The 27,495-nt window shown below is 39.5% G+C and overlaps 1 protein-coding gene across 6 annotated transcripts in view; it reads right to left on the reverse strand.

Moving 5' to 3' along the window:
- Chrdl1 (chordin like 1) overlaps window positions 1-27,495 on the reverse strand; it is a 110,550-nt gene that overhangs the window by 32,104 nt on the left and 50,951 nt on the right. For 3 of the 6 annotated variants that reach the window (XM_005082480.4, XM_013122332.3, XM_040744494.1), the window contains exons 5-6: window positions 11,301-11,443; window positions 9,352-9,445 (exon numbers count right to left, since the gene is read on the reverse strand). In XM_005082480.4, coding sequence (XP_005082537.1) covers window positions 9,352-9,445; window positions 11,301-11,443 — 237 coding nt within the window. Of the gene's footprint in view, window positions 1-9,351; window positions 9,446-11,300; window positions 11,447-27,495 lie in introns of all 6 variants that reach the window. The other 3 variants (XM_013122334.3, XM_013122331.3, XM_040744493.1) reach the window with 1 other exon arrangement.

Raw genomic sequence — 27,495 nt, forward strand, 5'->3', positions numbered from 1 at the left:
AGTGAAAGAGTTTTTGAGGGAAAATGGAAGATCAAGCACAGAGAAAGTCATTGTGAGATCTCCACCTGCCACGTGTGAAGCAATTACCCAGAAAAATGAACAATACTTTTATTAAACTCTATTGTGAGCACAAACCCATTCAAGGTTGCGTTTCAGAAGGCACAGGGTAAAGCAACCAGTAAATGCTTGGTGTGCATACCAACAGTCTAGTCTTTCAATGGTGATGTGGCTAATGGATCCAAACTCATCATTAAAAATGGGGCCATGGCTTCTCAGAGTCCCATATCTAGTCCCTAGAAGCAGAGTCATCACAAAGGCTATATCTTCCAGTAGCCCTAGAGATAACAGAGTTCTCAAAGTTGCTTGATTTCTCCTAAGTTGAAAGGCAGCATAGACTAAATGGCTAAGAGAGCAGAGTGGAATTGCAGAGTCTGACTGCAAATCCTAGCTTTTCCTGTTTCTGCGTGTGTGACTGTGAACAAATCTATCAACCTCATTGTGTGTCATTCTCCTTATTATTAAAACAGATGCAATAATGCCTCCCTTATAGGTTTTTGAAGAATAAATGGGTTAGTGCATCTAGAAAATGCTTGGAACAGTGCCTAGCACATGGAAATTATCATGTAAGCATTGTCTATTGACATTCCTCCATTCCTTTCTCTCCATTGCTTTTTCCTCCTTCTCCTCAAAAACAGCTGACACATAGTGGGAAAAACCAAGCCCCAGGAACTACTACAAATGTGTAGGTATTTAACAGAAGAAAGAGTTTAGATTAAATAAGCAAGCAGTGTCTAGTAATGCGATAATTTGCACTCTCACATAGAAAGAGGAACATTTTGTTTCTCAATCATCAGATGTCAAGATTCTGGACATGAAAATGTACACACAGAGACTCACAGACATAGACACACAAGACATAGTAACACACACACACACACACACATATGAGAGGAGGAGCTCATATTTTTTAAGTGTGCTTAGGTTCTTTCATATTCATGCCAGATCTCTCTTATTTTCATGGTTTTAGGAAATGAGATTTTTATATTACTTAAAACCCATTTTCTCATTTTACTAAAACAAAAGTTAAGAGGGTAGCTATCTGCTTCATTGAGAAACAGTTCAGTGTGTGTGTGTGTGTGTGTGCGCGCGCGCGTGTGTGTGTGCGTGAGAGAGAGAAATAAAGAGAGAGAGAGAGAGAGAGAGAGAGAGAGAGAGAGAGAGAGAGAGAGAGAGAGAACTAGGAGATTATGCACACTCTTCATATAACCTGTGTGGTGGAGAGAGCACTTTGGAAAGTCTTACGGTTAGAATGTGGGTAACATTCAGCCAAGATGCCTTTGCTTGGCTTTGTTATTCTTTCTCATGTTTTTTTACCATCTGCTTATGTTGGTAATCAAGAATTAATATTGACTCCTATATAGGGTGGAGTCTAGGCTCATGGAGACTATTCTAATGAGAGCAACCGGCAATCTAATGGTGAGCTTCTGGGCAGCCACAAGATTCCTATATTACTAAAATAGGCTAAAGAAAAAGTGGCTTTTACCACCCATAAAGAAATAATTGCTGTGAAATGCTGCACTGGGAATTTTTTATTTTTATAAACAGACTCACACAATCAGTGAAAAAAATCTACAACTCCACAAAAGAATTGGATGTTATTGACCCTGACAGAATACCCTGAATGGCCAATTAGGACACTTGACTACAAATTTAAATTCTATATGAAAGTCAATGGTGTTCCATCCACTGTCTAAAGGAAGAAATAGGCTAGAAATAAGATACATTCCAAAAAGGAACATGATGTCCAATGGGTGGGTGTACTGAGACAGTTTACCACCATGTAGAGATAAATTCTGAGAACAAACAATGGAGAGAAAACCAAAACAACCTAGGAAGTTTCCAGGGAAGGAGGATGGTTCTAGTTGGGAAGAAAAAAAGCAAGCACCACTGGAAAATCTCAAAGATGGTTCCATATTCCTAACCACAAGTGATGTACTTTAAAAAAGATATTACTAACAGTGGTCAGACTTTTGTGTATCTTGAAAATATGATATTTCAATATGTTTTCAAGTGTAGATGAGAACATCGTAAATGAAAACTTTTAGTACGAATATTTAAGATGGACTATTCCCTTTTAAATCTGTATGAACCATGGTTGCTAACTATATATTTAATATTTAATGGATCTCTATACCTCATTCATTTTTGAAGGAGAAATGGAAAGCTCCTATTGAAGAACAGGTATAAAGTTTCAGTTATACATCATGGACATTAGCTTTAAAAAATTACAGTGCTGGAGACAGACTTAGAGATGTCCATACACCAGGCAAGTGTTGTGCCACTGGGATACATCTACAGCCCAGATTTTGCTTTTGAAGTCATGTTTCCCATCCTGACCAGGAGGACATAGTAGTGTTTCTGTCAAAAATGTGGGTAAAATTAGAAACAATCCAACACTAATTTGTGAGGCTCTATATTTGGATATATTGTTACCATCTCATTTTTCTTCATTTCTTTTCTTTTGTTTTTTTTTTGAGTCAGGGTCTCACTATGTAGCCTTGGCTGCCCTGGAACTCATGATATAGACCAGGCTATCCTCAAACTCAGAGATCTGCATGCTTATGCCTCTCAAGTGCTGAGATTAAAGGCTTTTCCTTCGTTTCTAAAACTGAAAAACTTTCTAGATGTTTATAGTGTTTAGAAAAATTGGAATATCACACATACATTACTTCCCTGATGATCCCTAGATCTAATCAATGTGGCTTCTAAGGTGTAGATTTGCTGCTTTTGGAAAAACAATTCAAGAATCTTAATTAAGGGACTACAGAGTTGGCTCAGTGATTAAGAATACAGGCTGCTCATCTAGAGGACCCAGGTTTTATTCCCAGCACCCACGTTGTAGCTCACAACCATCTGTAATTCCAGTTCCAGGGGGAATTAATGCCATTTAATGCCATTTACTGTCTACTGTGTTTACTAGGCACACATATGTTGCCCAAATATATATGGAGACAAAATATTTATATAAATAAAATAGCCAATTATTTAAAAAGGGAACTTAAAGAAAATAGCAGTATTCTTGAACACAGGAAAGTTGCTTTAAGCAACTCTTCCCAGTTTTGGTATCCTTGAAACAGCAGAAAAATCTCATTCTAATGAAAAGAGACTTCAGCTTTGTCCATGTGCTCATTTGAGATAAAAGAACGCTGTGTGGACATGCTTGTTGCATCAATTAGCTTAGCCTGAACAAGCTGTGAATTTAATCACCTCACCTGTCTCCTAACCAGACCTAAATATGAAACCATGTAAAGAGCATTTTATAATTGTGTCTGTCTTAGATTTTATGAAACCCACCAGAAAGATAGATGGCTAATTCTGTGCTAGGGGAAACAGGCTAGGAAAAGATGGTTCTTTACTTGCGGAGGTGCCCAATTAAGAAGACAAGACACACAGAACAATGACCAACACAAGAAAAATAGAATATTTTTAAATAATAAATCATATTTATATAGTGTAGATGTAGTTTGTCATTGTCAAAGGTTATATACAAATTTGGTTGTGATGGTATGGTGTTACAGTGTTTGATATCTTTCCTTGGAGACTGGATCTCTTGTGACAGTGGGAAAAAGCAGCTCGGCTTCTTTGTACTCTTCCTTGCTTCTGGAACCACCAGTTTTCGATACCACCTTTCTTTTCACGAATGGAGAAGCAAGTGGGCCTTACAGGGTAGTGCAATTTCAAACTTCCAGTCTCTAGAACTCTGAGATAAACCTCTTTACTTTACAAATTACCTAGTCAGAGGTATTTTGTTGTATCAACACAGGATAAACCAAGATATGTATGAGCTAGACTAACACCTACAGTTAAAGAAGGAAGTCAAGAAGCTAGATACATTAGTAAGAACTACTAAAAATGGAGTTTTGTTAACTGATAATAATTCCTCAGTAATGGGAAGGGAGGGAGACTTGTAGGGAAGAATGGTTTTACTAGGAGTGTGGACAGGATAGGAGAGAAGGATATGGGGTGAATAAAAAACAAAATTTATTGTATACATCTATGAAAGTGTCATTTAATAAATTATAAATTATTTTCAAAAACTTCAGTCTCGGCCGTGCTCTTGGAAAAATGGATTGCATTCTAATAGGTGAAGGGGAGGTGCCATTTAAAGTTCGTGGTGGAAAAACTTGAAAAGAGGTATAACACAAGGGAAATGGCATATTCTGGGCTACAGGGTCTGGTTGTATGTTCACGTCAAAGAAATGATGATGAGTTTCAGGCAAAGCAAGGACCAGATTGTTTAAAAGTCTTTAAAAATAATTCAAGCTCTTCAAAGAGCTAGGTATGGTGGCAAAAACCTATAATCTCAGCATTAGGGAAGCTGAGGCAGGAGGATCCTTAATGTGAGGCAAACTTGGTATATATGGGGACATTCTGTTTCAAGTTACTTTCACTCACTTACCCAAACAAATAATAAAAGATTAAAGTATTGGAACCACATATAATATATAACAAACAGTGCAAACAGCATGGACAGGAGTGCTAGTTTGATGGAAGCATCAGAAATTCAGAGATTAAGAGACTATAGGACTGTTGCCAGTTTTCTCCTTTACTTTAGTTCCCCTTTTGTTCTCACCCTGAAGAGGACAAAGTGACCTGGAAATTATAGAAGTTGATGGGGAGGTGTTTCAGGGATTTCTGTCCTACTCTCCAGATAGGATTTTCCCTTCTTTCCGTTACTGATTTTTATGACACCTGTCCTTGGTGGCATATGGCATGACTGGAAATTAAATGATTTGTGAGAGAATTCAAGGAGTAAGAGGCAGAAAGGAAGGAAGGAAGGAAGGAAGGAAGGAAGGAAGGAAGGAAGGAAGGAAGGAAGGAAGAGCCCCATGACTCTGACTCCAAAGCCCCAAATTGCTTCACTAACTTTTAAGGCATATTTACAGTACTGTGACAAGAGTGTCTCCTGATGCAAGACAGAAAAAAGGAAACTATACTGCACATGGTATAGGCAAATCATCTTAAGAGTAACTTGCACTGCCTATTCTTTTCTGTAAGGCCATAACCTACGCACTCACAACTGGAGGGGGCCTTTTCATTCCGCCCTTCTCTGTCTTCATACGCAAAGAATATTGGGTGTAGATATTTACTTCCATTCAGTCGTGAGACATTTGTTAGGTAACCACTAAGTACCTAATCCTGGTTTGGTGCTAGAGATAAAATGGTGGACAAAAATGGTCTTGGAAATTGCTCTTTTGGGGAAAGAGAAGCATTTAGCATATAGTGATGCCAGCAAATTTAAAAAGTATCCCAATAGTTAACTCTGGAATCAGAATGAGTAGGCTCAAATTTTGATTCTGCCTCTTCTCTTAATCTGGGGCAGATCACTTAGAATCTCTGTCTCCACTTCCTAGCTGCAGAATAGGAATGAAAATAGTTCCCACTACTGTTCTGAGGATCAAGTGGGTCACTTTATACATAAGCATTTATGTACTGCCTGGTGCACACATAAGTGTGACATATCCATACAATCTATAAAATACATTATTGGCTTTGAATACATTCAGCAGCTTACCCCCAAATTCTTCTCCCTTGACCACAGTCCAAATACATAGCCTTCCCCCTTTGACTTGGCAACATAGACAGGAGTCGGGAAGCAGAAATGATAAATGGTGAGGGGAAAGCTGGGTGTGGGTTGAGTTTGAGATCTGTCTGCCCCATATATGGCAGTAGGAGAATCTCTGAAGAGATGTTTTCTTCTGATAAAGTTTCCCTTACAGTTCTAGCGGCTGTTTGCACTGTGCTTCCAGTCCAGATGAGGTTTGCTGAAGTGCCAGCAATGACATGCATCCTGCCAACACTCTCCTGACTGTCCCAGCCTCACAGACATGTCTAAACAACTGAGGCTGGGGTTGAGATTCAATCTGAGTCTAGAATTGCTGTCTGACCCAGGGAGAAAGGCGAGAATTAGTGTTTGGTGACAGTGCAGACAGGCTGGTTCAATGGGGCCCTTTATATGAAGGTTTGCAAGTTCAGCACTCAAAAGGTTGTTTTTTTTCTTCAGTATTTGGCCTGCAGTTAGGGTGGTCAGCATGGGGAAGAAGTGTCTGGGTTCCCTGCCGTGTGAGTAATATGCTTCTACAAGATACACCTTTGTACAAACATCATTGCAACAGAAAAAATAACTAGGTGCTTCAGAAATGGGAACTTCAAAGACATTTCAAGCGCATTATATACAACCGAAAGATGTAAAGAAATTGGAGGCACAGAAAAAACAATTTTTATGAAAGTGGGGGATTTAGTCTTTATATAGAAAGATGAAAGATGTGGTGCATTTAGACTACAGATGCCAAAAGAAGAATTTAATGAATTGTCAAGCATATGAAGGGACAATACATGATCAGTAATAATGAGCTTTCATCTGCTGCTTCTGAGGACTCACTAAAAGGGAAAATTTAAATTGTGACAAGAGAAATGAAGACAGTCAGTACCAGGATCTGTTCCCACAAGAAGGACTAGAAATAAAGCTCTGTCTGTGGAGATTAAATAAATAAGAGGCAAATCTATCAGACACGGGAAGGCTCCGTTCTACTTAACTTCAGGATAATTGCCACTTCTTAAGCAATCACTCTGTATGAGGCCTTATCCAAGCACTCTATGCCATCACAGTTAATCTTTACAACCACTGTGGGTGGTGGATACCATCACATCCTTCATTGTTACAGCTGAGACAACCCAGGCTCTGGGTGGTTAAGTGGCTTGTCCAACGGACAGTGTCAAGGGTCTGCAATGTCAAATCCATGTCCTTCTGCCTTGAGAGCCTGTTTTCTGCAGTATATGGCTTCTTCGATTTAACAATACTCCATCACACAATGTCCTTTCTTTTATTAATTGTTCTCCAGTTTATATTTCCCATATCCCCCTTTCCAAACAAAATAATCTTGTCCAAAAACTGTATTAGAATGACGAGCTGGTTATATTAGCAAACCATATATATCTGTTCAGAATGGACTTTTGTACTTTGGACCATATTAAAATTAAGCTGGAACAAGGTCAAAAGAAAGGAGAGGGACATGCTATCACAATTTCTATTATTCTGAAAAATGTAATAAAAGCACTGTGGCACCACACACACACACACACACAACCGGACACACTCGCATACATGCGCATGCGTGTGCAAACACACACACACGCACACACAGCTAGAAACAGGTAGGGAAAAATGCCTGGCCTTATTGAAACAAAAACCTAATTAGCTTGTAATTGAATCCATATTGATGTAAAGGGCTTGGCAAGTAGGATATTAAAAGGAATGAGTATACACTGGTAGCAGAACAATTAGATGGTCAACAAATCAGAGATGAAAGTTGATTACATTTATATCCATATATACTGGTTTCAGATTTTCAGCAAGCTCAGTTTCTTTGCACAATGCAGATAGCAAACCATCACTGATGGCTGTCCTCAGTGATATTTGGGTGTTTTGTTAAAGTGCTGGTTCATGCACCACCATTTTACTGCAGAAAGAATGACAGTTCAGTTTAAATATTGGCTATTGGGCTCTACTCCGAGGTCACTGTAGGTATGGTCAAGATATGAATTAACATGGTCCTAATAAGACAATAACAGAGAGTGAGAGGAGAGAGGAAATGTACATTGGAAAGAGAAGCCAGAAGTAGTGATTAGAATCATGTTTGAAATATTGCTAACTATGACATATATGAGGATAAAGACTTTTGAATATAGTACAGTTCAGGCAACCCCTTTGAAAGAGTAAGATGGGAATAATAAATAGGTATCATCTACCTGATTTCCACAAGGAAATACCATAATATTAATGGCATCTTAACTTTGGCTACACATTAGAATAGTCTGGGAGTGAGTCCACCATGGCAGTTCCTATGTACAACCATAGGTGAAAATCAGTGCGGTAGGTACATATCATATTTGTCTACTTTTCATTACCGATTCCTCAGGTTATTGTAGACTCTCCCAGACCCTTTCTTTCATCATCCCACTTAAATCTTATAACCATTTTTCTTATCGTAGAGACTGTTAGATGGGTTTAGGGTGGTCATTCACCTAGAAAATAGCCAGGTTGGAGTTAAAAATGAAATATTATGATCCTATAGGCTTCACTTAGGGCAACTTCTTTGCACTGTGATCCCAAGAGCTAGCCCCAGTCTCCCACGCTGGAGCAGTTACACTATCAACTTATTGGGCCTCTCCTTCCATATTATTGCCTTCCTTTAATACAACCTGCATGACAAAGCCAGTGAGCCCTTTTCAATGGAACCACTGCAGTGCTCTTGCTCACAAATTTCCACTGGTTTGCAAGGGCATTAAAACTACTGAAATCCAAATTCCTTTTCCAGAGCCTCCACAGTCTTGCATGTTCTAACTTCTGCTCATCCCCTCAGCCTCATCTCATCTCTTGCCAGTTTCAACCACAGTCACCTTATTCCAACCACACTGCTCCTCAGACTCTTGGAATGCTTCAAGCACTTCCTTTCCTAGGGCCTTAGAACTACTTTTCATCTCTGTCTGGAATTCTCTTCCCCAGGCTCTTTGAATGGATGGCTCCTTTTCATCCTTCAGATTTGAATTTCAAGATTCTCTATCCAGTGCCTTACTAACATTCAAGCTTGAACTTAGGATTTAAAAAAATCTTATTTTGATTATTGCTTTAATAATATTTATATTGTCTCATTTTTGTCTTTTCTGGTGAAATATGAGTTCTAGAAGGGCAAAAAACATATCTTTGCTATATCTGTGTAGGTTGTATCCTGCTGAAGTGTGCCACCGCTGGAGGTATAAATATATAATGACTTTCTGGAAAATGACAATAGAGTATCCTAAGTATGGGGTTCCTTTTTGTAATTCACATAAAGATGATAAACAGTCTATCAAAGTCCTAAATGCATACATTATATACACATCTTTGGGCATGCTTTAGTTTTAGTTTAACATAGAGGAGATGCTTGATATATTCATTGATTGTGTGTGGCTAAAGAACAAAATATTAATATTGGCAATGGGAAGGACTAGAAAAGACTGTTGATAGATTTGGTAATTTGAGAAGAGGGAAGCAAGGTCAAGTTAAAGGTGACTAAGCACGAGCCCAGGAGCCTAGAAAGAAAAGCAGGTATCAGTGTAAAACCAAAATAGAAGCTAAAGAAGAAAAGGCAGGTTTGAGGTGATGACAAGTCCTTTTAGTATATAATATGAGACCATCTCTATAAATGAAGACTACCACAACCTTCAGAGATGGGACAGGTATTTTGCTTTTTCCTAAATTCTGCTACTCAGAACAGCAATCCTCAGATTCTTGGGATATAGTACACTTACCTCTGCATACTCGGCAGCAAGAATCTGGAACAGAGACTGGGAAGGCACAGGTCAGTTTAGGGCAAGTCTTGAGACCACAGTACACATTCCCCTCCTGCCAAGAAAAGTCAGAATCAGTTCCAGGCTTATGTGAGATAAGTATTTGTCAGGGATTACCTTAGTACCTGGGATACAGCTGGGACTCAAAACATGGCTCTCTTACAGCTAATTGTAGGTTTTTCTTCATTTCCTATTTCCTCATGAGAGAGAGATGAACTCCACAAAGAGTCAGCAATCTTTGTCAGGTATCCAGGTCCAAGAAAACAGACAGCATTCTGGGAGGGCTGCCACTAGCTTCCAAACCTTGTTCCTCTCTCTTACATTTACTATATTCTTTGGTCCTTATCATAACATATCTAGCTGTTGGGAGTGGATGGGGATGAGAATTTGTGCCATAGCCACTATTTAGAACATTCAGTAGAGTCTTCTTTCAAAATCCAAAATACAGCAATCTTGGGGGGATGAAATTATACAAGGTGATTTTAATTTCACAGTTCAATCCCATGTGAGGCAAGGGAGAGGAGTCACTTTACTTGGTAATACATCTATTATTCACATAATTTCCATTTCCTAGAATTCTATTTTTTAAATGTTATCTCTTAAACTTTGTGCTTTGTTCATGGATCACATCCTGCTAAGGCTTGAAAGGCCATTAGAGAAATAATATCCCAATAAAATTCTCCCAGGTTACTGAGATATTGTATGTTTACTACAAATCCCAACTGGAAGTGATTCTGTCATCCTTGGTACTCCAGTGTTTATTTCCCCAGTCAGTGTGTAAAGATGTTTCTACGTTCCTTCCAGTTTCATTTTTTATTGTTTTGTTGTTTGTTGTAATTTTTGAGGCAAGGTCTTGCTGTGTAGCTCAGCTTGTTTTCAAATTTGTGACAATCCTCTAGCCCCACCCTTTCAAGCTTCATCTTCTTAAAACATAATATTTTACTATTCTTTGAGGATTTCACACATGCACACTATGTATTTTGATCACATTCTTACCTTTCTCCTCCCTTAACTACCCACAGATTCACCCCCATCCTCAACCCCTCCCAATGTCTTGTCCTTTTTGGTAAACTATTGAGTCTATTTGTATCACTCATATACTCTTGGGCATGAGGGGTCATTTACTGGAGAATGAGCCCCCTACCAGGAGCCACACCCTTAAGAAAACTGTTGCCTCCCGCAACCAAGAAGCCACTACCTGACTTTTTCTCTCTGAGAAGACATTGATTGCTCCTCTCATGCTTCATTCTAAATATCTATTTTCCCTATTTAATTGTTTAACATTCTCTGAATTACACAATAAGGTAAATATATAGTTTCTATACTTTATAACATGTATACAGTGATGAATAATGTCACAGGAATTATTGTGATCAGACATAATTTTCTCATTGTAGGAAACTGGCAATTGATTACCTATAAGTAATAAAATGAAAGGAATAGGGATATGGTCCAGTGATGAAGTGCCTAGAAATAGGACAGAAACAAATAGATGCCCCGTGGTTTTATTTTTCCCTTCAAATTGGATCAAGCATCCCTAAAATAATGCTAAGTCTTCTTCTACCAATAGCATTACGAAGACTTCAATAATTATGAATCCTTCAGGTGAAGGGTTAGGTGGTGTAACTATTTAGGAAAAGCAGACGCTGATTAAGTCAAATAGCTTATCTTTGCCTATTTCAGCACTCTTAACAGTCGTAAGCCTTGGATACATCTGACTTTTAGCTCGTTTCATATTGTTCAAACTTGATGATCAGGTAGTTTGTACAGGTTGAGAGGCTTTAGTTAAATACACCTTATCTTCATTCAAACACCTTATATTCTCTGCTTCACTGAAAACACAAGGACAGAGGCGGCTACTTTCCGATCTAGGTAGTGACCAGCAGGAGCATTAAGATGCAGGGTCTTACCGAGCAGCTACACTGGGTGCACTGATTGGGTTGCCGGTTCTGAAAGAGTCCTTCAGCCATAAACAGTTCTCCATGTTGGTAAGTGGTTCCATTGTACTCACATGACTTGCTGGTCACCTTATTGTTCACTGGAGGTAAGGAATCTTCTAGAACAGAGTAGAGAAGAAAAAACAAAGCACATCAAATATTGGCATAGTTGCAAAGAATTTCATAATTCCCAACAGCAGATGGGGCTGTACTACACAGAGGGAGTTAAAACACAATCCTTGCTCCAGAGGTTAATAATCATAGGTATTATTAAAACAGCCAGCCACAGAAGAATCACAGCTGACTATCTATGATTACCTTTTCTTAAGAATTAATGAGCACTTCTTATATGCCAAGCACTATCATAAGCATTAGAGACACGAGGACAAGGCATTGCTTTAATTGAGCTAATACTTGGTCCAGTATGAATAAAATAATGACTTACCTAAAAAGGAGTCCATACTACCACTATTTAGTCTTCTTTAAGACCTTCAGAAAAACCATCTATTGTCTAGTAACTACCCTGGAAACATTATCCCTCGCCATGTTTTATACAGCTTGTCATACATTTGTATATACATATTTTTGTATAGCTTATCACATGCTTTCTCTGGTCTCTGTGGTTGTTACTTATAGTTAATTCTTCCACCAAGAGAGCCTTCTTCTTCCAGTCTTTTCCACCTGTTTAGGTCTTTGACTATAAAGGTTCAACTCTCATCTGCTTTTCTCCACAAAGTACTGTGCAATAATTCTAGCTAGTGCTCTGGATCTATTAAGGTATCTGATGTCTAAAGCACAAAACCTGGAACTTGAATATTGCTGGAACGTGTGACTATGGTCACCTAGCATACTGCTTACAAAGAGGTTGCATATATACTATTAAAAGTGATGTTGAATAAAGTGGGTTAGATTCTTCATTTCCCTTTTTATTGGAGAGGAACAAATCATGAGACTGACTTCCCTGAAGTAACAAAACTAGTAAATAGCAAAAAGGAGAAGCAAATCCTGACATCCTTCCAACTGCCTGTTTACACCTGTGTATGAAATGTTTTTGAAACTGAATCCCTTTCATGTATTTCTACTTCAGAGTCCAGCATACAGTTGCCATATAGAAGAAAAGTTAATTTACTCAGTGAACTTACTTTAAGAGAATGCTCTCTGGACGTTGTTTTGTTGGTTTTTGTTTTTGAAACAGGGTTTCTCTGTTTTTGGCTTTGAAGACCAGGCTGGCCTCAAACTCACAGAGATCTGCCTGCCTCTGCCTCCTGAGTGCTGGGATTAATGGAGTGTGCCCCGCTGCCTGGTTGAAATTTTTCTTTTAGCATATTCTGTATTGCATGGAAATGCATGCTCTTCGTCTCTTTTCATCGCTGTCTGTCTCCTCTATCTCTATCTCTCTCTCCTACACACACACACACACACACACACACACACACACACACACACACACACACACTAGTGCACACAAAATGGTAATATGTCCCAAGGTTGACCTAAATATTGACATGTGGAATGGGTTTACCACAGGATGGTAGAAGATGTGAAATCAGAAGAACAATGGGCTTCTTTAGGGAGAGGCTTAAGAAGTAGGGTGATTTTATTTGTAAAATATATAATGAGTAAGATTTCATTTTATGTGGATAAATTATATATCACTATAACTGTTAAAAACAAACTGACTTTATTCACAAGACACAGTATCTGTCATCATCATTACCATCATAATATAACAATAGTCAACATTTACTGAGTCCTAAGTATACACTGTGCACATGGTGCTTTTAAGTACATTATTTTATTGGGATTTACCAATAACATTTTGATACATATATGATCATGACAATTTTATTAATGAAGAAATCAATAACTAAGAAATATAATGACTGGAGTTTGGAGTATAGGTCAGTGGTAGAGTGCTTGCCTCCAAGTTTTATGTGTAGTATTACAAAATTTTCTGTCCAAGGTCACATGTCTTATAATTGGAAGCACTAGGATACCGACTGACACCTGCTTCTGAAATTCCTTCCTATCTACTATCAAGGAAAGTGCTAACCACTTCAAACCTGTAGCAAGCAAAGGATCATTTAATTAAAACCTAAGCCTAAACCAACAGATCATGAGAGCTATGGTATCTTATTACAATTCTATGTGCAAAAATACTCAGAAAATTTTACTTCAGTTATTTGGCTAATCTTTGGTTTTCTATTTTTCTGTATAAGTTGATCTAACCTGGATTATTTTTCCCTTGCATGTTAACTACTTATCCATGACCCTTATAGCCTATAAGAATAGTTCCTGAATTTTGCCTTTAAAATAAGAACCCTTAAGACAGATTTTATTCCATAATAATTTTACTTTCTGTCTGGGTCATGAGCCCTTGGCTCTGCTCATGTGTGCATACAGACCACTGCAGCTGGCCCAAATGAGTGGAACTCTTTGGAGAAAGGACAGAAATGGCCATTTACCCCCTGGGCTCTAATTATTCCAAATCTCAGCATTTTGTGGTAAAGAAAATGTACAATGACCTACTAAACAATATTTGTTGTGGCTCTCACAGAAGCTGGCAGATCTTTGGAACATACACATAAAAATCTTCGGAAATACTTAGCCTCAAAGGAATGTGGGTTGATTCTTAAACTGGGCCCTCCACTAAGACATCAATGGCAGGGCAACTAACTGCAGGGAGAGATTTTCCACTGGACACATAACCTATAGCGTCCTACTTGCTGTGGTCTTCAGAGTAATGTGGCACTGGAATCTACTAATCTTCTCAACAGAATATGGGGAGAGAGCAGAAGACAGAGGCAAATGGCAATCAAAGAAAATGAGAGAAATTCTTGTCTACCAATTTTCATGCAACTGTATCGGTATCTTCATTCATTTTACTCTTCCAACGTTCTTAATCATTTAGGGGAGAAAATTATGAAAACAAAGCCACAGATAACTTGAAAAGATTTGACACATGTTACAAAGCTGCTAAGTAGGAGAATAGATGAAGAAACAGTTCTTCTGTCTTCCAGTGTGTGCTTTTATCACAAATGGGTGCCAAGATTGTAGAATAGTCTCTATGAATCGTTATGGTAGCCCTAGTATCAACTCCCTATAACTTTGCACATGCTACTTACCCTTGTTTGTGCTTGATTTTTCTATCTAAGAATAAGGCACTCATCTCAAATCTCCCTGAATCTTTATATGGCCAACACAGCATGCTTTCCAACCACACAAGCAAGAAAAAAGTCACCCCAGTCTCTATTCTCTCTCTTCCCAGATTTTCTGAGGTGGCTGGGCTTTGAACCAACTATCCTTGGAACATATTCAGTGCTCCTAGCTGAAAATTGGCAGGAAATCAGTGTAAACCCAAGCTGGCTCCAGTACCCCTCAGGAGAATACTATAACAAAAGTATCCCGGCTGCATAGCTTCTAGTCTCCCCGTGTACCCTGTTTCTACTTAATTTCCCACAAAATACTGTGAAAAGTAGTGGAAGAGAGACACCATGAAGAAATCAGACCAGCAATGAGACAGCATTACAGAAGGACTGGAAAAGAAGTCATTTCCCTCTTCTTTCATGCATTATGACCTTATAAATAAACAGAACTATGGTTTCTTACAGGCTTAGAGAACACTTCCTTACCATAAATATTTACTACTTCTTTTGTCTTACCAAACTCTAAAATACTATCAGAGATTCATCCTAGTCCCTAAGTGATTGTCAATTGTCAATTAGATTTTAGAATCCAACAGACTATCCAGAAGGAGTTAAGACTCAGGAGGTTGTTACATGTCTGGGAAGGCTGACACTTAGAAAATTCTGGAAGACCATGACCTGCTTTATGAAAACAGTAAACAACTGCTGCAAGAAGAGACTCTGACAGAAAAAGGACTTTTAAACCTGTTGAATTGCTTGCAAGTTGTGCAGAGAGCTCCAATAATGCGGCTTTAGTGAGTTGTGACCCATTTGGGAGGGATTTAATTGTCTGTCTACCTACCTTCTATCTATTTATGTATCTATGTATCTATGTATCTATCTAATTTTACCAATGCTTTCGAATCTCCTCTGCTCCTATAAGTAACTCCTAACCCATACTCCTGTTAGTTACCTCAGTGATAACTCAGTGGTTGACCAAGTTGAACTTGGATGCAATTGTTAACTGTGGTCTGTTGTGGGTTCCCTTTCTGAGGTTAGTAGATGTGTGTGAACTGCATCTCCCTAGGGAAAGTCAGTCTCATACACAGCAGTACTTCCAGTAATATCTTAGTGATAATATCTGTGGAACAGTGTGTTTACTCTTTTCTGTCTTTTTTTTCTCTTCAGAGTACCAGGACAATTGTATCAAAAACTCTGTGATCCTATCCCACATCCTTTTGTACATCATTCTTTTCCCACCTGGTGCTATCCTTCTCCAAGCTCTGGTTTCTCTCTTTCTTATTTTCTTCACCATCAGGCTGCCATTCTTTTAGTGGAGAAATTCTTGGCTAGTTAGAAAAAGCAGCATGCAGGTGAGAAGACATGCAAATTGAGCATGTCATGAAAGGAGCTCAAAGCTATATAGGGCCTCCAAGACTAAGATGCTACCCTCAAGAGCCAGGACACCCTTTCTGTTGTCATTGCTCTTGTTTCTACTTTATTTTTCATGGGTGAGTTTGAATATAACTTCTTTATGCTTTTGTGACATTTCGCTGATACAGTATCAGAAAATCTTCAGGGCATATTAGAGGGCAAGAGGTCAGGATGGGGAGGGAATATGGAAATGCAATAAAGACTTGACAGAAGAGGCAATGAAAACAAGGTATGGCCGGGCATTGGTGGCACATGCCTTTAATCCCAGCACTCGGGAGGCAGAGGCAGGCAGATCTCTGTGAGTTCAAGACCAACCTGGTCTACAAGAGCTAGTTCCAGGACAGCCTCCAAAGCCACAGAGAAACTCTGTCTAAAAAAAACAAGGTATGAATGATTATGAACTTATATTTTATGCACAAGAGAGTATATTTTAAAAAGTATATACTCATATTCACTTGTATTTTTCTTAAGTAAACATGGAAATCTACACAAAAAGTCATAATAGTTATGAAGAAATTATATGTTGGGGAGAAATAGTTTTATGTGGCATAATATGATATGTGTATATATTTAGATATGCATTGATATGTAATCCTATATGCATGAAGTTTCATATGAATTCAAGTTCTTCAATGATACAAATCTATTTTGCATTCAAAGATTATCTTGAAGACCATGTTTCTAAAAATCCTATTTGAAGGTTGTAGGTTAGATAAGATGACCATTTGGGTCTCTTCCAAGTGTTAAAAATTCCATCCTAAAAAGCCAGTCCTTTGTAGTCTAGTTCTGTTCTTACAGTGGCACAGGCTGTAGTGATATTTTGCTTGTAATGTAACAAGTAAAGCTTGCCTGAAGATCCGAATGCCAAGGACAGAGCATGGTCAATCGTGTGCTATAGTTTTACCAGTTGTCCCCAATTTTCACCTTGGGAAATGGATTTCAACTGATATACTTCTGAGTTAAACACAGGGCCTGATGCAGGGAAGATGTTCCTGCATGGAAAGTTTAAAAAGATCCTGCGTGCACACCTTCAGCAAGACAAGTGGCCTCTCAGCTCCCACCCTGGGCCCAACCCCCAGTGGGGGTCCCAGACCAGGAAATTCTTGTAGCAGATTCGGCATATCACTCTTCAGCTGAACAGACAGACACAACACTCTGTCCCAAGCCACAAGGTGCTGAGTGAGAGGAAACAGTCCTCTGCTGCTGCAGCTGGAGAGAAGAGAGTGGAAGAGGGCGCTGAAAACTCACACCCTGGTTAAATCCCAGTGCTCCCCTCCTCATCCGGACTCCATCTGCATGTTGTTTTTCATCCCATTTCTGTTCGTGTTTCAGCTGCTGTCAGGCAGTAGCTGACCCTGCCTGATATGCCCTTCTTGTCAGGCAGAACACTGGGAAGGATGGAAGCAAGAGGTGTTTTCAGACTGGGCACAGATTTGGGCTTTGGCAGTATCTTGTGTGTTCTTAGTTTGGTTTTGGGACCTGCTTGCTGAGTGATGAGGCTGCTGCAGCTTTGTCTCTCCGGGTTCTGTTTCTAAACACTTTTCTGTAACTGTATATGTGCATTTGTTGCAAGAAGATGTTTTTACTGCCCAGTAAAATCCCAGCACAATTCTTCACTGACCTTGAAAGAACAATTCTAAACTTAATATGGAAAAACAAAGGACCCAGGGTAGCCAAAACAACCCTGTTCAAGAAGGCAATGTACGGAGGCATCACCATTTCTGATGTCAAGCTCTATTATAGAGCTATAGTCCTGAAACAGCTTGGTATTGACACAAAATAGACAGGTAGACCAATGGAATCTAATTGAAAACCCTGATATTAACCCACACATGCATTAACACTTGGTTTTTGACAAAGAAGCTAAAATTATACAATGGAAAAAAGAAGGCATCTTCAACAAACGGTGCTGGATGCTGACATGTAGAAGAATGCAGATCGATACATGTCTATCGCCATGCACAAAACTTAAGTCCAAATGGAATAAAGACCTCAACATAAATTCAGTCACAATGAACCTCTTAGAAGAGAAAGTGGTGGGCACCCTTGAACGAATTGGTATAGGATACTGCTTCCTGAATGTAACACCAGTAGTACAGACACTGAGATGGACAATTAATAAATTGGACCTTCTGAAATTGAGAAGCTTCTGCAAGGCAAAGGACACAGTCAACAAGACAAAAAGGCAGCCCATAGACTGGGAAAAATATTCATTAAGCCCAAATCTGACAGAGGGCTGATCTCCAAAATCTACAAAGAACTCAAGAAGCAAGTCTCCAAAGCACTAAAGTATCCAATTGAAAAGTGGTCTACAGAACTAAATAGAGAATTCTCAATAGAGGTGTCTAAAATGGCTGAGAGATACTTAAGAAAGTGCTCAACATCCCTGGAAATCAGGGAAATGCAAATCAAAACAACTCTGAGATACCATCTTACTCCTGACAGAATGGCTAAAATCAAAACACCAATGACAATTTATGATGGAGAGGATGTGGAGAAAGGGGAATACTCCTCCACTGCTGGTGGGAGTGCCAACTTGTACAGCCACTATGGAAATCAGTATGGAGATTCCTCAGGAAAATGGCAAACTGTCTACCACAAGACACAGCAATTTCACTCTTAGGCATATACCCAAAAGATGAAAATTCATACAACAAGGACATCTGTTCCACCATGTTTATAGCAGCACTATTTGTAATAGCCAGAACCTAGAAGCAACCTAGATGCCCCTCAATTGAAGAGTGGATAGAGAAAATGTGGTACATTTACACAATGGAGTACTACTCAGCAGAAAAAAACAATGGAATCTTGAAATTTGCAGACAAATGGATAGCACTAGAAGAAAGCATCCTGAGTGAGGTAAACCAGTCACAAAAAGACAAACATGGTATGCACTCACTCATATATGGATTTTATAAGTGGATCAGGGGAGTGCCAGCATAGAATCCCACTGCCAGAGAGTCTGAGAAACAATAAGGACCCTAATTGAGATATACATGGTACCCCAGAGAAGATGGAATGAGGCAAGTTGTCCTGAGCAGATTGGGAGCATAGAGGGCAGAAGGGAGAGGGAGCCAGGAAACAGAGACGGGGAGAAGACAAGGGGAGAGGAGGACATGGGGGAGCTGGAAGGTTGAGTTGGGGAAGGCTAGAGGAGAGCAGGATGAGAGATACCATAATAGAGGGAGTCATTTTAGATCTGGCACTAGTGAGATTTCCAGAGATCTACAAGGATGGCACCAACTGGCAAACTAAGCAATAGTGGAGAGACTACCTTAAATGCCACTCCCTGATAATGATTTTGACGACTATCTTATACAACATCCTAGAACATCCATCCAGTGGCAGATGGAAGCAGAGGCAGACACCCACAGCTAAAGACTGCACTGAACTCCTGGAACCCAGTGACAGAGAGGGAGGAGTTATGAGCAAAGGGTTCAAGACTGGGCTGGTGAAACCCAGAGAAACAGCTGACCTGAACAAGGGGGAGATCTTGGACCCCAGACTGATGGCTGAGAGGCCAGAATGGAACTGATCCAGACCCCCTGAATGTGGGTGTCAGTGTGGAGGCCCAGGCAATCTATGGGGCTTTGGGTAGTAGATCAGTATATATCTCTGGCATGCAAATGGATTTTGGGCGCCCATCCCACAATGTGGGATGCTCTCTCAATCTGGACACTTGACCCTCCTCGGAACAAAATGACATACTCTAGAGATCTCACATGGAGGGCCTTACTCTCCCTGGGGAATGGAGTGGGGATTGCGTGGGAGGTTGGGGGGGTCTGGTGGGAGGAGAGGGCATGGAGGGGAGGGAGAGAGAGCTGGGAATGACATGTGAAGCAAGCTTGCTTCTTTTTTTTTTGGTTTTTACAAGACAGGGTTTCTCTGTATTGTTTTGGAGGCTATCGGTCCAGCCTGGCCTTGAACTCACAGAGATCCGCCTGCCTCTGCCTCCCGAGTGCTGGGATTAAAGGCGTGTGCCACCACCACCCGGCAGCAAGCTTGTTTCTAATTTAAATATATAATAAAAAATAAAAAGAAGTTGTTTTTACTTGCTTTTACATTGCAGGGTTTATACTGTGCACAAATACATCTGTCTGTCTGTCTATCTATCTTAGAAAAGTCCTGGGGTGCAATAAACTATATGAAACATCCCATTGACTATAACTCCCTCCACTTTACTGATGGCATTCCATCTAAAGGTTAACAGATTTGGGACTGTGTCTGTTCTAGTAGGCTACATAGAGTCAAGATCTCATTATATTCCACACAAGTTCAACCAGCTTGGCATGGGCCCATCTGCTGGTGCTTTGCTGCCTGTTAGGTAGCAGTGCCAGCCTTTCTGTACTACTCATCAGTTGGCCTATGGAGAAGTACCCAAAGCCAAAGCTGTGCAGGTGGAGGAGCATCAGAGTATGACCCAACCAGGGGCATGACACATATCTTAACTTTCCTTCCCCTGAGGATATGCCATAGAGCTGAAGAATGCTTCATTGGTAGGTTCCTGCTCCCTTATGCTCCTTGCCAATTCTATCCTGACTCATGCTAGAACCAAACACCCCCACAGATTACCCCTTTGCTTATTCATATCCTCCCCAGCCCTTAGGGTCTACTAAATGCATTTTGGTGTCTTGCAGCAACTCTAAGGATCTGTCTCTTGCTAATGCATAGCACTGCATATCAGGTATATTGTGGTTCATATAATATTGTGTATGTAGAAGACAGGGGACAATGTACAGTCTCTGGGGATGGAATTCAGGTCATTAAGCTTCTCAGCATGTGTCTCTACATGTGACCTCACAGGCCCTAGCTGTGATCTAAGTAATAAACAACTACAAAGGGAGCAAATCCATGTCTTCTCTTTCTCTATCTCCTGATGGCTTCAAAACTGAAACAGCGAACAACATGAAGGAATAAACATGGTGTGTGTGTGTGTGAATGTTCAGAGTCTATCATCAATTATTTTTTGGCTTTTGAGGCAGGGTTTTTTTGTATGTAGCTTTGGAGCCTGTCCTGGAACTGAATTTGTGGATCAGGCTGGCCTTGAACTCACAGATATCCGCCTGCCTGCTGGGATTAAAGGCACGTGCCATCACCACCTGGCTTCCTATTATTAATTTTATTAACATGTAAACTTTTCACATCCAGGTGCCAAGTGGCTCTTTATTTAAAGCTCAGATTGATGGGGTGAATCATGACTTCCAAAAGTGATTATGAAGAGAGTCACAAAATTTTGAATGTATGAGAACACACATCCTTCTGGGAAAATGGTCAACAGGGTTTGCAAAACGAAAGCTTAGGTGCTTCAGTAGTACAACATCTCTGTACAAAATGTGGACGACATTCTCTGTATCTACAGGGATGCACATCTGAGAGCAGCTTTCTGTGGGCTGAGGGCATTTATTCATGGAGCCTCCTCACAGTCCAATCTTCAGAGGGAACCTCTACATTGTTCCCTGCCTAGATTTCTTCTACTTTCATCTGACAGTTTTCTCATCAGCCACATTATTCAGCTCATGAACTATTCTAATCTCATTACACAAATCTCCTAGGGTTTCCTCCAAGAGGGAACTGGAAGTCCCTTTTTCTTTGACACATGGAAGTAAGGCCTCAAGATGCAAAGGGGACACTGATCTTTAGTGCCAAAACAAGGAGTGAAAGTTAGGATTTTTATTTTTACCCAGTACCACAAAACATGAGGGTTGGAGAAGTCCTAAGAAGTCCAGCCCAAAACTGAAGCAGAAATGACACAAATTTGTTTTCGGAGACCAGTTCTTCAGTCTCAAATGTTCATCTGCACTTATAATATGTAGGCTAAAACACCAACCCCTTCCACTATGGATTTGATAGCTGTGAATTATTCCTTTGCATCTAAGCTATGGGTTTTTATATTTTCTAATTCTCAAGGGATATCCTAACTGGATTAGCAGTAGCAACGAAAATGTTAAAATTGTTATGCATGATTTATAATCGTTAATGACAGGTTTGTGGTAACATGTGTCACTCTCTGCCTTTCTCTTTCCCCCAAATAAATTCCTTAAATGAGTGCTACTACTACTCTGTTAGTTCTAGTTTGTTGGGAACTGGGAGTTTTTGAAGGCCAATGGCCCTTTGAAATGGACAAATTAGTCACTAGACTCAAGCAGCACTTACAGAAACAATGTGAGGCATCTGGATGAGACAGTAGGGAGTTTGGTCAGGCATTCCTTTGTATTGCCTACAGCAACATTTCCCAAGTCTGCTCTGCAGAGCACCACTAGTCCACAAGATGTTCTGTGAAAACAAGTTTCTGACTATCAAATAAAGTTTGGGAAAATTTATAATGTTGGCACCCCATGTCTCTCTCATCATGTGAAGAGATCTCAGAAGTTTCACAGTCAAGGAACATGTATAGAACAACTGAGCATTTTCTCTGAATTCCTGGGTTCAGAGCATCTAAGGAGCACCCTCTGGGAAGTATCACTGTGTATCACATCTAACACTTATTCATTATGAGAATCTTGATATTTGCCATCTCCTGTATACTAGTAACTAGTGAATTTAAGATACTACTTCTCTTCCTTAGTTACCTGTTTTAGCTAAAACCTAGCATGGGCTTCTAGCAGATTCTATGTCTTTTCCCTTCCCTGACCTTTTTATTTCTACCATGAAATCATCCAAAACAAGAGAGTCCCCCTCCCCGCCTATGAAATTCGAAGTGTTAATGATTGAAAACACCGTTTTGCAATGATAGTGCAATGACAACAGGCATCAGGCACCTGGAGATACTAAGATGTCAAACCCAGCAGTCTATTGTTTATGTGTATATGTCATGAAGCCAGTAAAGTGATTTAAGCAGTGAAGTGATCTAGTGCAAGTTTGCATTGTTGAGAAAGTGTTCTGGAATGACTGGAAGAGAGAAAATAAAGTGGAAGCAGTACCTGTCTGAAGATTGTTGAAAGAGCTTATTGGTAGCCTATTACCAACTAAAAAGAAGAAAAAATACAGTCAGCACAGCACCTGAAGATCAATCAAGAAAACTTATCCCTAAACATGCATTTTGTTGTGTTTGGTAAACTGTGAGCATCAGCCTTGAGAAGGCAACCCTGGAGGCTGTTGGCAGAATTCTCAGAGAAAGAGGTGGCAGGCAAAGGCAAAGGCAAAGGCTCCAGGATGCTGGACCTAGGAGAACACTGTTAGGAAAATGTAGTCTCTCTCCTTCTAGACACCAAAAGAGAGACCCATCTCCCATGTACTAGAAATAACAGCATAAAAGAGAAAGCATCATGGTTTTCCTTGTATGAAATTCCTTAAGGATGGAAGGCAAAGTCAGAACTGTAAGGAGAGTAATTTAAGTAACAGTAGACAATACAGAGGAGAAAGAACAGTGTTAAGGAATACTAGATGCAAAAGAACTCAACTACTGAATGCCATGGAACAGTGTCTTCTCTTTGGGAAACAGAGATTTTAAGGGCAAAAAACAACCAAACAACTAACCAACCAACTAAACAAAAAGATTAATAAAAATTTCCACTTTAAAAGTGGGGATTGTATTTGGGAGCAAGATGCTCTTATGCTGCCCCATATCCTCATGCTAACAAGAAGATAGTGGAAGGCAAGGTTACTGCAGAAGTTGGATCTTTATTAAGCAAACAGGCTGTGTGCTACCATTTGATTTGCCCAGCTGGAAAAGCAATAAGATTTGGTCTTTGTTTTACATCAGTACGTTCTAAAAGGAGAGCAAGAAGAAGAGTTACCTGGTCAGAATGAGTTCAAATTCCCCAATCATATTATGCTTGATTGAAAATCACTCCAAACAGTGAGTCACAGTTAGGAGTGCAACATTCGCAAATAGTGCAGGAACAGAAGGGAGGTTGAAGTTTGAGATTCCAGTAATTACAATAATTACATCAGTGCTGACAACTAATCTCGACAAATTAATGATGGTGATGGACAGGCTCTGTGTTTGGGAATTCAATTTGATATTCATTAGGTTTTTTTTTTTGTCCCTACATATATCCACCCACTCAGGTAGGTACTGTTGTTATCTCTTGCTGAGATAAAACTAGGAATTGGTCAACTCTGAAATGAAAGCAAGGTCTATGAGTTGAAACTCTATGGACTTTAGAGACAGAGGTTGTATTATCTGAAAGTAAAATCAGAATAAAATAACATAGCCACTCCAATGATCTTCAAAAGTTCTTCTCACTGTTTCCTCTCAAAAGGAAACTGCTATCTCTTATAGGCACACATGGGAGGTCTGCAAATCATAGTGGTCAGGACTGGAGATATAACATAACTGGTAGAGTGCTTGCCTAGCATGAACAAGGCCCTGAGTTTGATCTCCGGCACTGCATAAACTCGACATTATAATGCATATCTGTAATCTTAGCATTTGGAAAGTAAAGGAAGAAGAATAAGAAGGTCAAGGTCATTTTCATTTAAATAGTGAGTTTGAGGTCAACCTACATGATACTTTCTAATATATATTTATATACACATATGTGTGTATGTACATATATATGTGCTAATCACTAATATCCTACTATCCAGAACCGTTGGCTCTAACTCTCATTTCTGGGAGACATGGAAAAAGGCACTGAATTCCAGAATAGGGTCCCAGCTTCATCCCTAGCTATAGAGATACTGAAAATTACGGCAACTAAGGGAGGGAGAATCATTTTTCGTAAGGAATGTGGCCACTTGTGGGTTTCCTATGCTCACATAGATGGTCCCACACCTTTGCACATGCAGGCAATACTAATTGGATTCAGTGGGTTACTAAAAATAAACAAGGGATATGAAGGTGGGAGAGTGAACAAGGGATATGAAGGTGGGAGAGTGAAGTTTTTGGAAGTCCCAGATAGAGTGAGAGGGAGGATTTGGTTTGATATGATCAAGATACATTGCATACATGTATGAAATTGTGGAGGAATAAAATATATATTCTGAAAAATGAAAATAATTTTCAAAAGAAAGCAAACATGCATCCCTTAGCACTAGAGCAGTAGCTCTTAACTTCTATAAGATAACTCTGTTTCATATTAAAGTTCAACTTTGAAAGGTATTTCCTGAGAGGATATGTGGCAATGACTGGAAATAACTTTGATTGCCATGAGTGGGGAAGGTGCTGTTTGCATTCAGTAGGTAGAAGCTAGGCGAAGTAATAAAGATTTTATAATGAAAAAGGACTGCCCGAAACAATAGGGAATTATCTATTCTCAGAATGGATGAGGAATCTTTGACTAAAATAAGTCATTGCTGTTTGTATACAGACTTTAAATATTCAAAGTACAGAAGGGGTACTTTCTTATTGTAACAGAGATAGACACCAAAGTACAAGACAATCTTAATGGTATGAGACACTTCTTTGAGGGATTTTCACATACAATTTTCTAAAACTACATCATGTAAAACCAGCTACCCAGGGAGTCATAGTGAACACAGAAAATCTTTTATATAAATGCCAGTCCTCAAACCTAACATTAGATGAAACAAGAAATTACACCTATATTTCCTCCTTTATGCAACAAATAGTATTTACCATGAAAAGTAATTAGATACAAAAATAGAAAACAAAACTCTAAACCAAGAAATAACTACCAAAATATTCACCAAGAGTGTAACTGAAATTGTAGTTTGTGTTACTGGACTCTCAATTTCCTGGTAGCCAGGACCAAAAAGAGTAAGATTAGTTATACTGTCCCCATTTTCATGGCTGCCTTTTACTTAAACAATTTATTTCATTATTTATTTCTATATATATGTATGCATGCATTTCTGTGTGGGTATGTGCACATGTATGCATAGTGGTCATAGGGGAGAACATCAGGTCTCCTGGAGCTGGACCTATATAGAGTTGTGAGCTGCTCGACATGTGTGTCAGGAAACAATCTCAGGTCTTCTGGAAGAGTAGTCAATTCTCTTAACCACTGAGTCATTTCTTTAGCCCCAACTCCTTATTTTATAAGAACGACTTTTGAGTGGTTCAGTATTCAGAGTAAGTTGCCTGGGCTTGATATTATTTCACCGAATGACAATTTCACATTTATGTCCCTTGGACTCATATCTCAAGATCCTGAGAATGTATGTGCCCTTAGGTATGGGTCCAGAGGTCACATGAAACACAGAGAAAAAACATGAGATAAGATGAACTGAATTTGTCACATTTCTTTATCTACAAAAGCTTCCAAAGGTCAGAGTAGTTTCCTACATCACCAAGTAGTACTCTGAGTGCCAAACATTTCAATGTTGACAGTATGTTGTTCAAGGCTTCAGTCTAAGACTCAGTCAGTGTGAATACCTCCTATAAAGAACATCCCTATAAAGAACACCCCTTGTGCCAGACATGCCATGCTCATCAAATGCATTTGGAAACCCAGTTACATACACTACATTTCATAGACTTCTTTGAAGCTAGGAGCCTTGCAAATGCTGTCAATGAAACTTGGTGGAAAATGACCCAAGTGCTTCAGAAGACTGACCTATCAAATGCTTGCATACTTTTCCTGCTCTTGTTTTCTCCCAGACTGAGCCCCACATGCCAAAGATCCAACTGAGGACTTCGAGGTCTTAGAAAGGTGAGAGTACTAAAGAAAATGGCACAGGATCCTTAGATAGTCACAGGTGGCAGAGTCAGAGCTCCACTGCTACCCTTGTACTTATAGTCATGGAGCATTTGAGATGGGTAGAACAATTAGCTTACCCTGCCCAGTTTGTATTTTCTCATATAGTCTCCTCCTCCAAAACTATCACTTAAGTTCATAGCACAGCAATCACCATCACCTATGCGATCTTTTAGTTTTTGTATCTCTTCCATCTTGACAACTGTTCTCCATAGCAGTAAAAGCAAGGACTGTCCAAAGTCATTGTGCTTAGAATTCTCTCTCTGATTCAAATTTCCACTAAAAGTAAATAAAAGTGAAATCAAAACCAGAGACATGGGAGGTCTAATTGTTCTTAGGCTTGCTGCCCAATGGCAATCAATGCTTGGATCCAATGGCATGTAGGACCTGGATCAGCGGCCTGACTTCATATTCATGGCTGGACTACACAAGATTTCAAGTATTGTTTAGTGTACCAATATTTGAGTCCCTCAGTTGCATTGTCAAGTGTTGATCTCAATGGCTATTATGAATGAGGAAAGCCAGGTAGGGTTTAGGAAAAAGAGACGATTAGGGCAATCAAAAAGGTAGGCAAGAAAAGATATCAAGAAGAATTTTGGGAAGTTGTTCTTGGAGCAGATGTTTGTTAGGGCCACTGAACAGCACTTCATTGTCCAGGAACATGATAGTCTTGCATTTCCCTGTCACTGAGAATCAGGTCCTGAGACTAGGTGACTTCCTCTCAAAAGTGACACATGAGCAAAAGTCATTTGTTATTCCAAGGCAAAAAAAACACTTAAGAATCAGGGCATCAGTTACTACTTTTACTATGCTCCCCTCTCATACCACTGGAACTAAATCCGTGATGGGAAGCCTCTGCCAGCCAATGTCCATGGTAAGAATAACATATTAACCTGTGATGGACACCTTTAAGTGTTTTAAGTTCTGAAATTTTCATGTTGTTAATGCATCCTCCTTTAACCAATTCTAGTCTTTACAATGTGCCTACTACACTTGAGAAATGGA

The sequence above is a fragment of the Mesocricetus auratus genome, unplaced genomic scaffold, assembly GCF_017639785.1.
Source record: "Mesocricetus auratus isolate SY011 unplaced genomic scaffold, BCM_Maur_2.0 Super-Scaffold_100003, whole genome shotgun sequence".
In the NCBI taxonomy this organism is placed as follows: domain Eukaryota; kingdom Metazoa; phylum Chordata; class Mammalia; order Rodentia; family Cricetidae; genus Mesocricetus; species Mesocricetus auratus.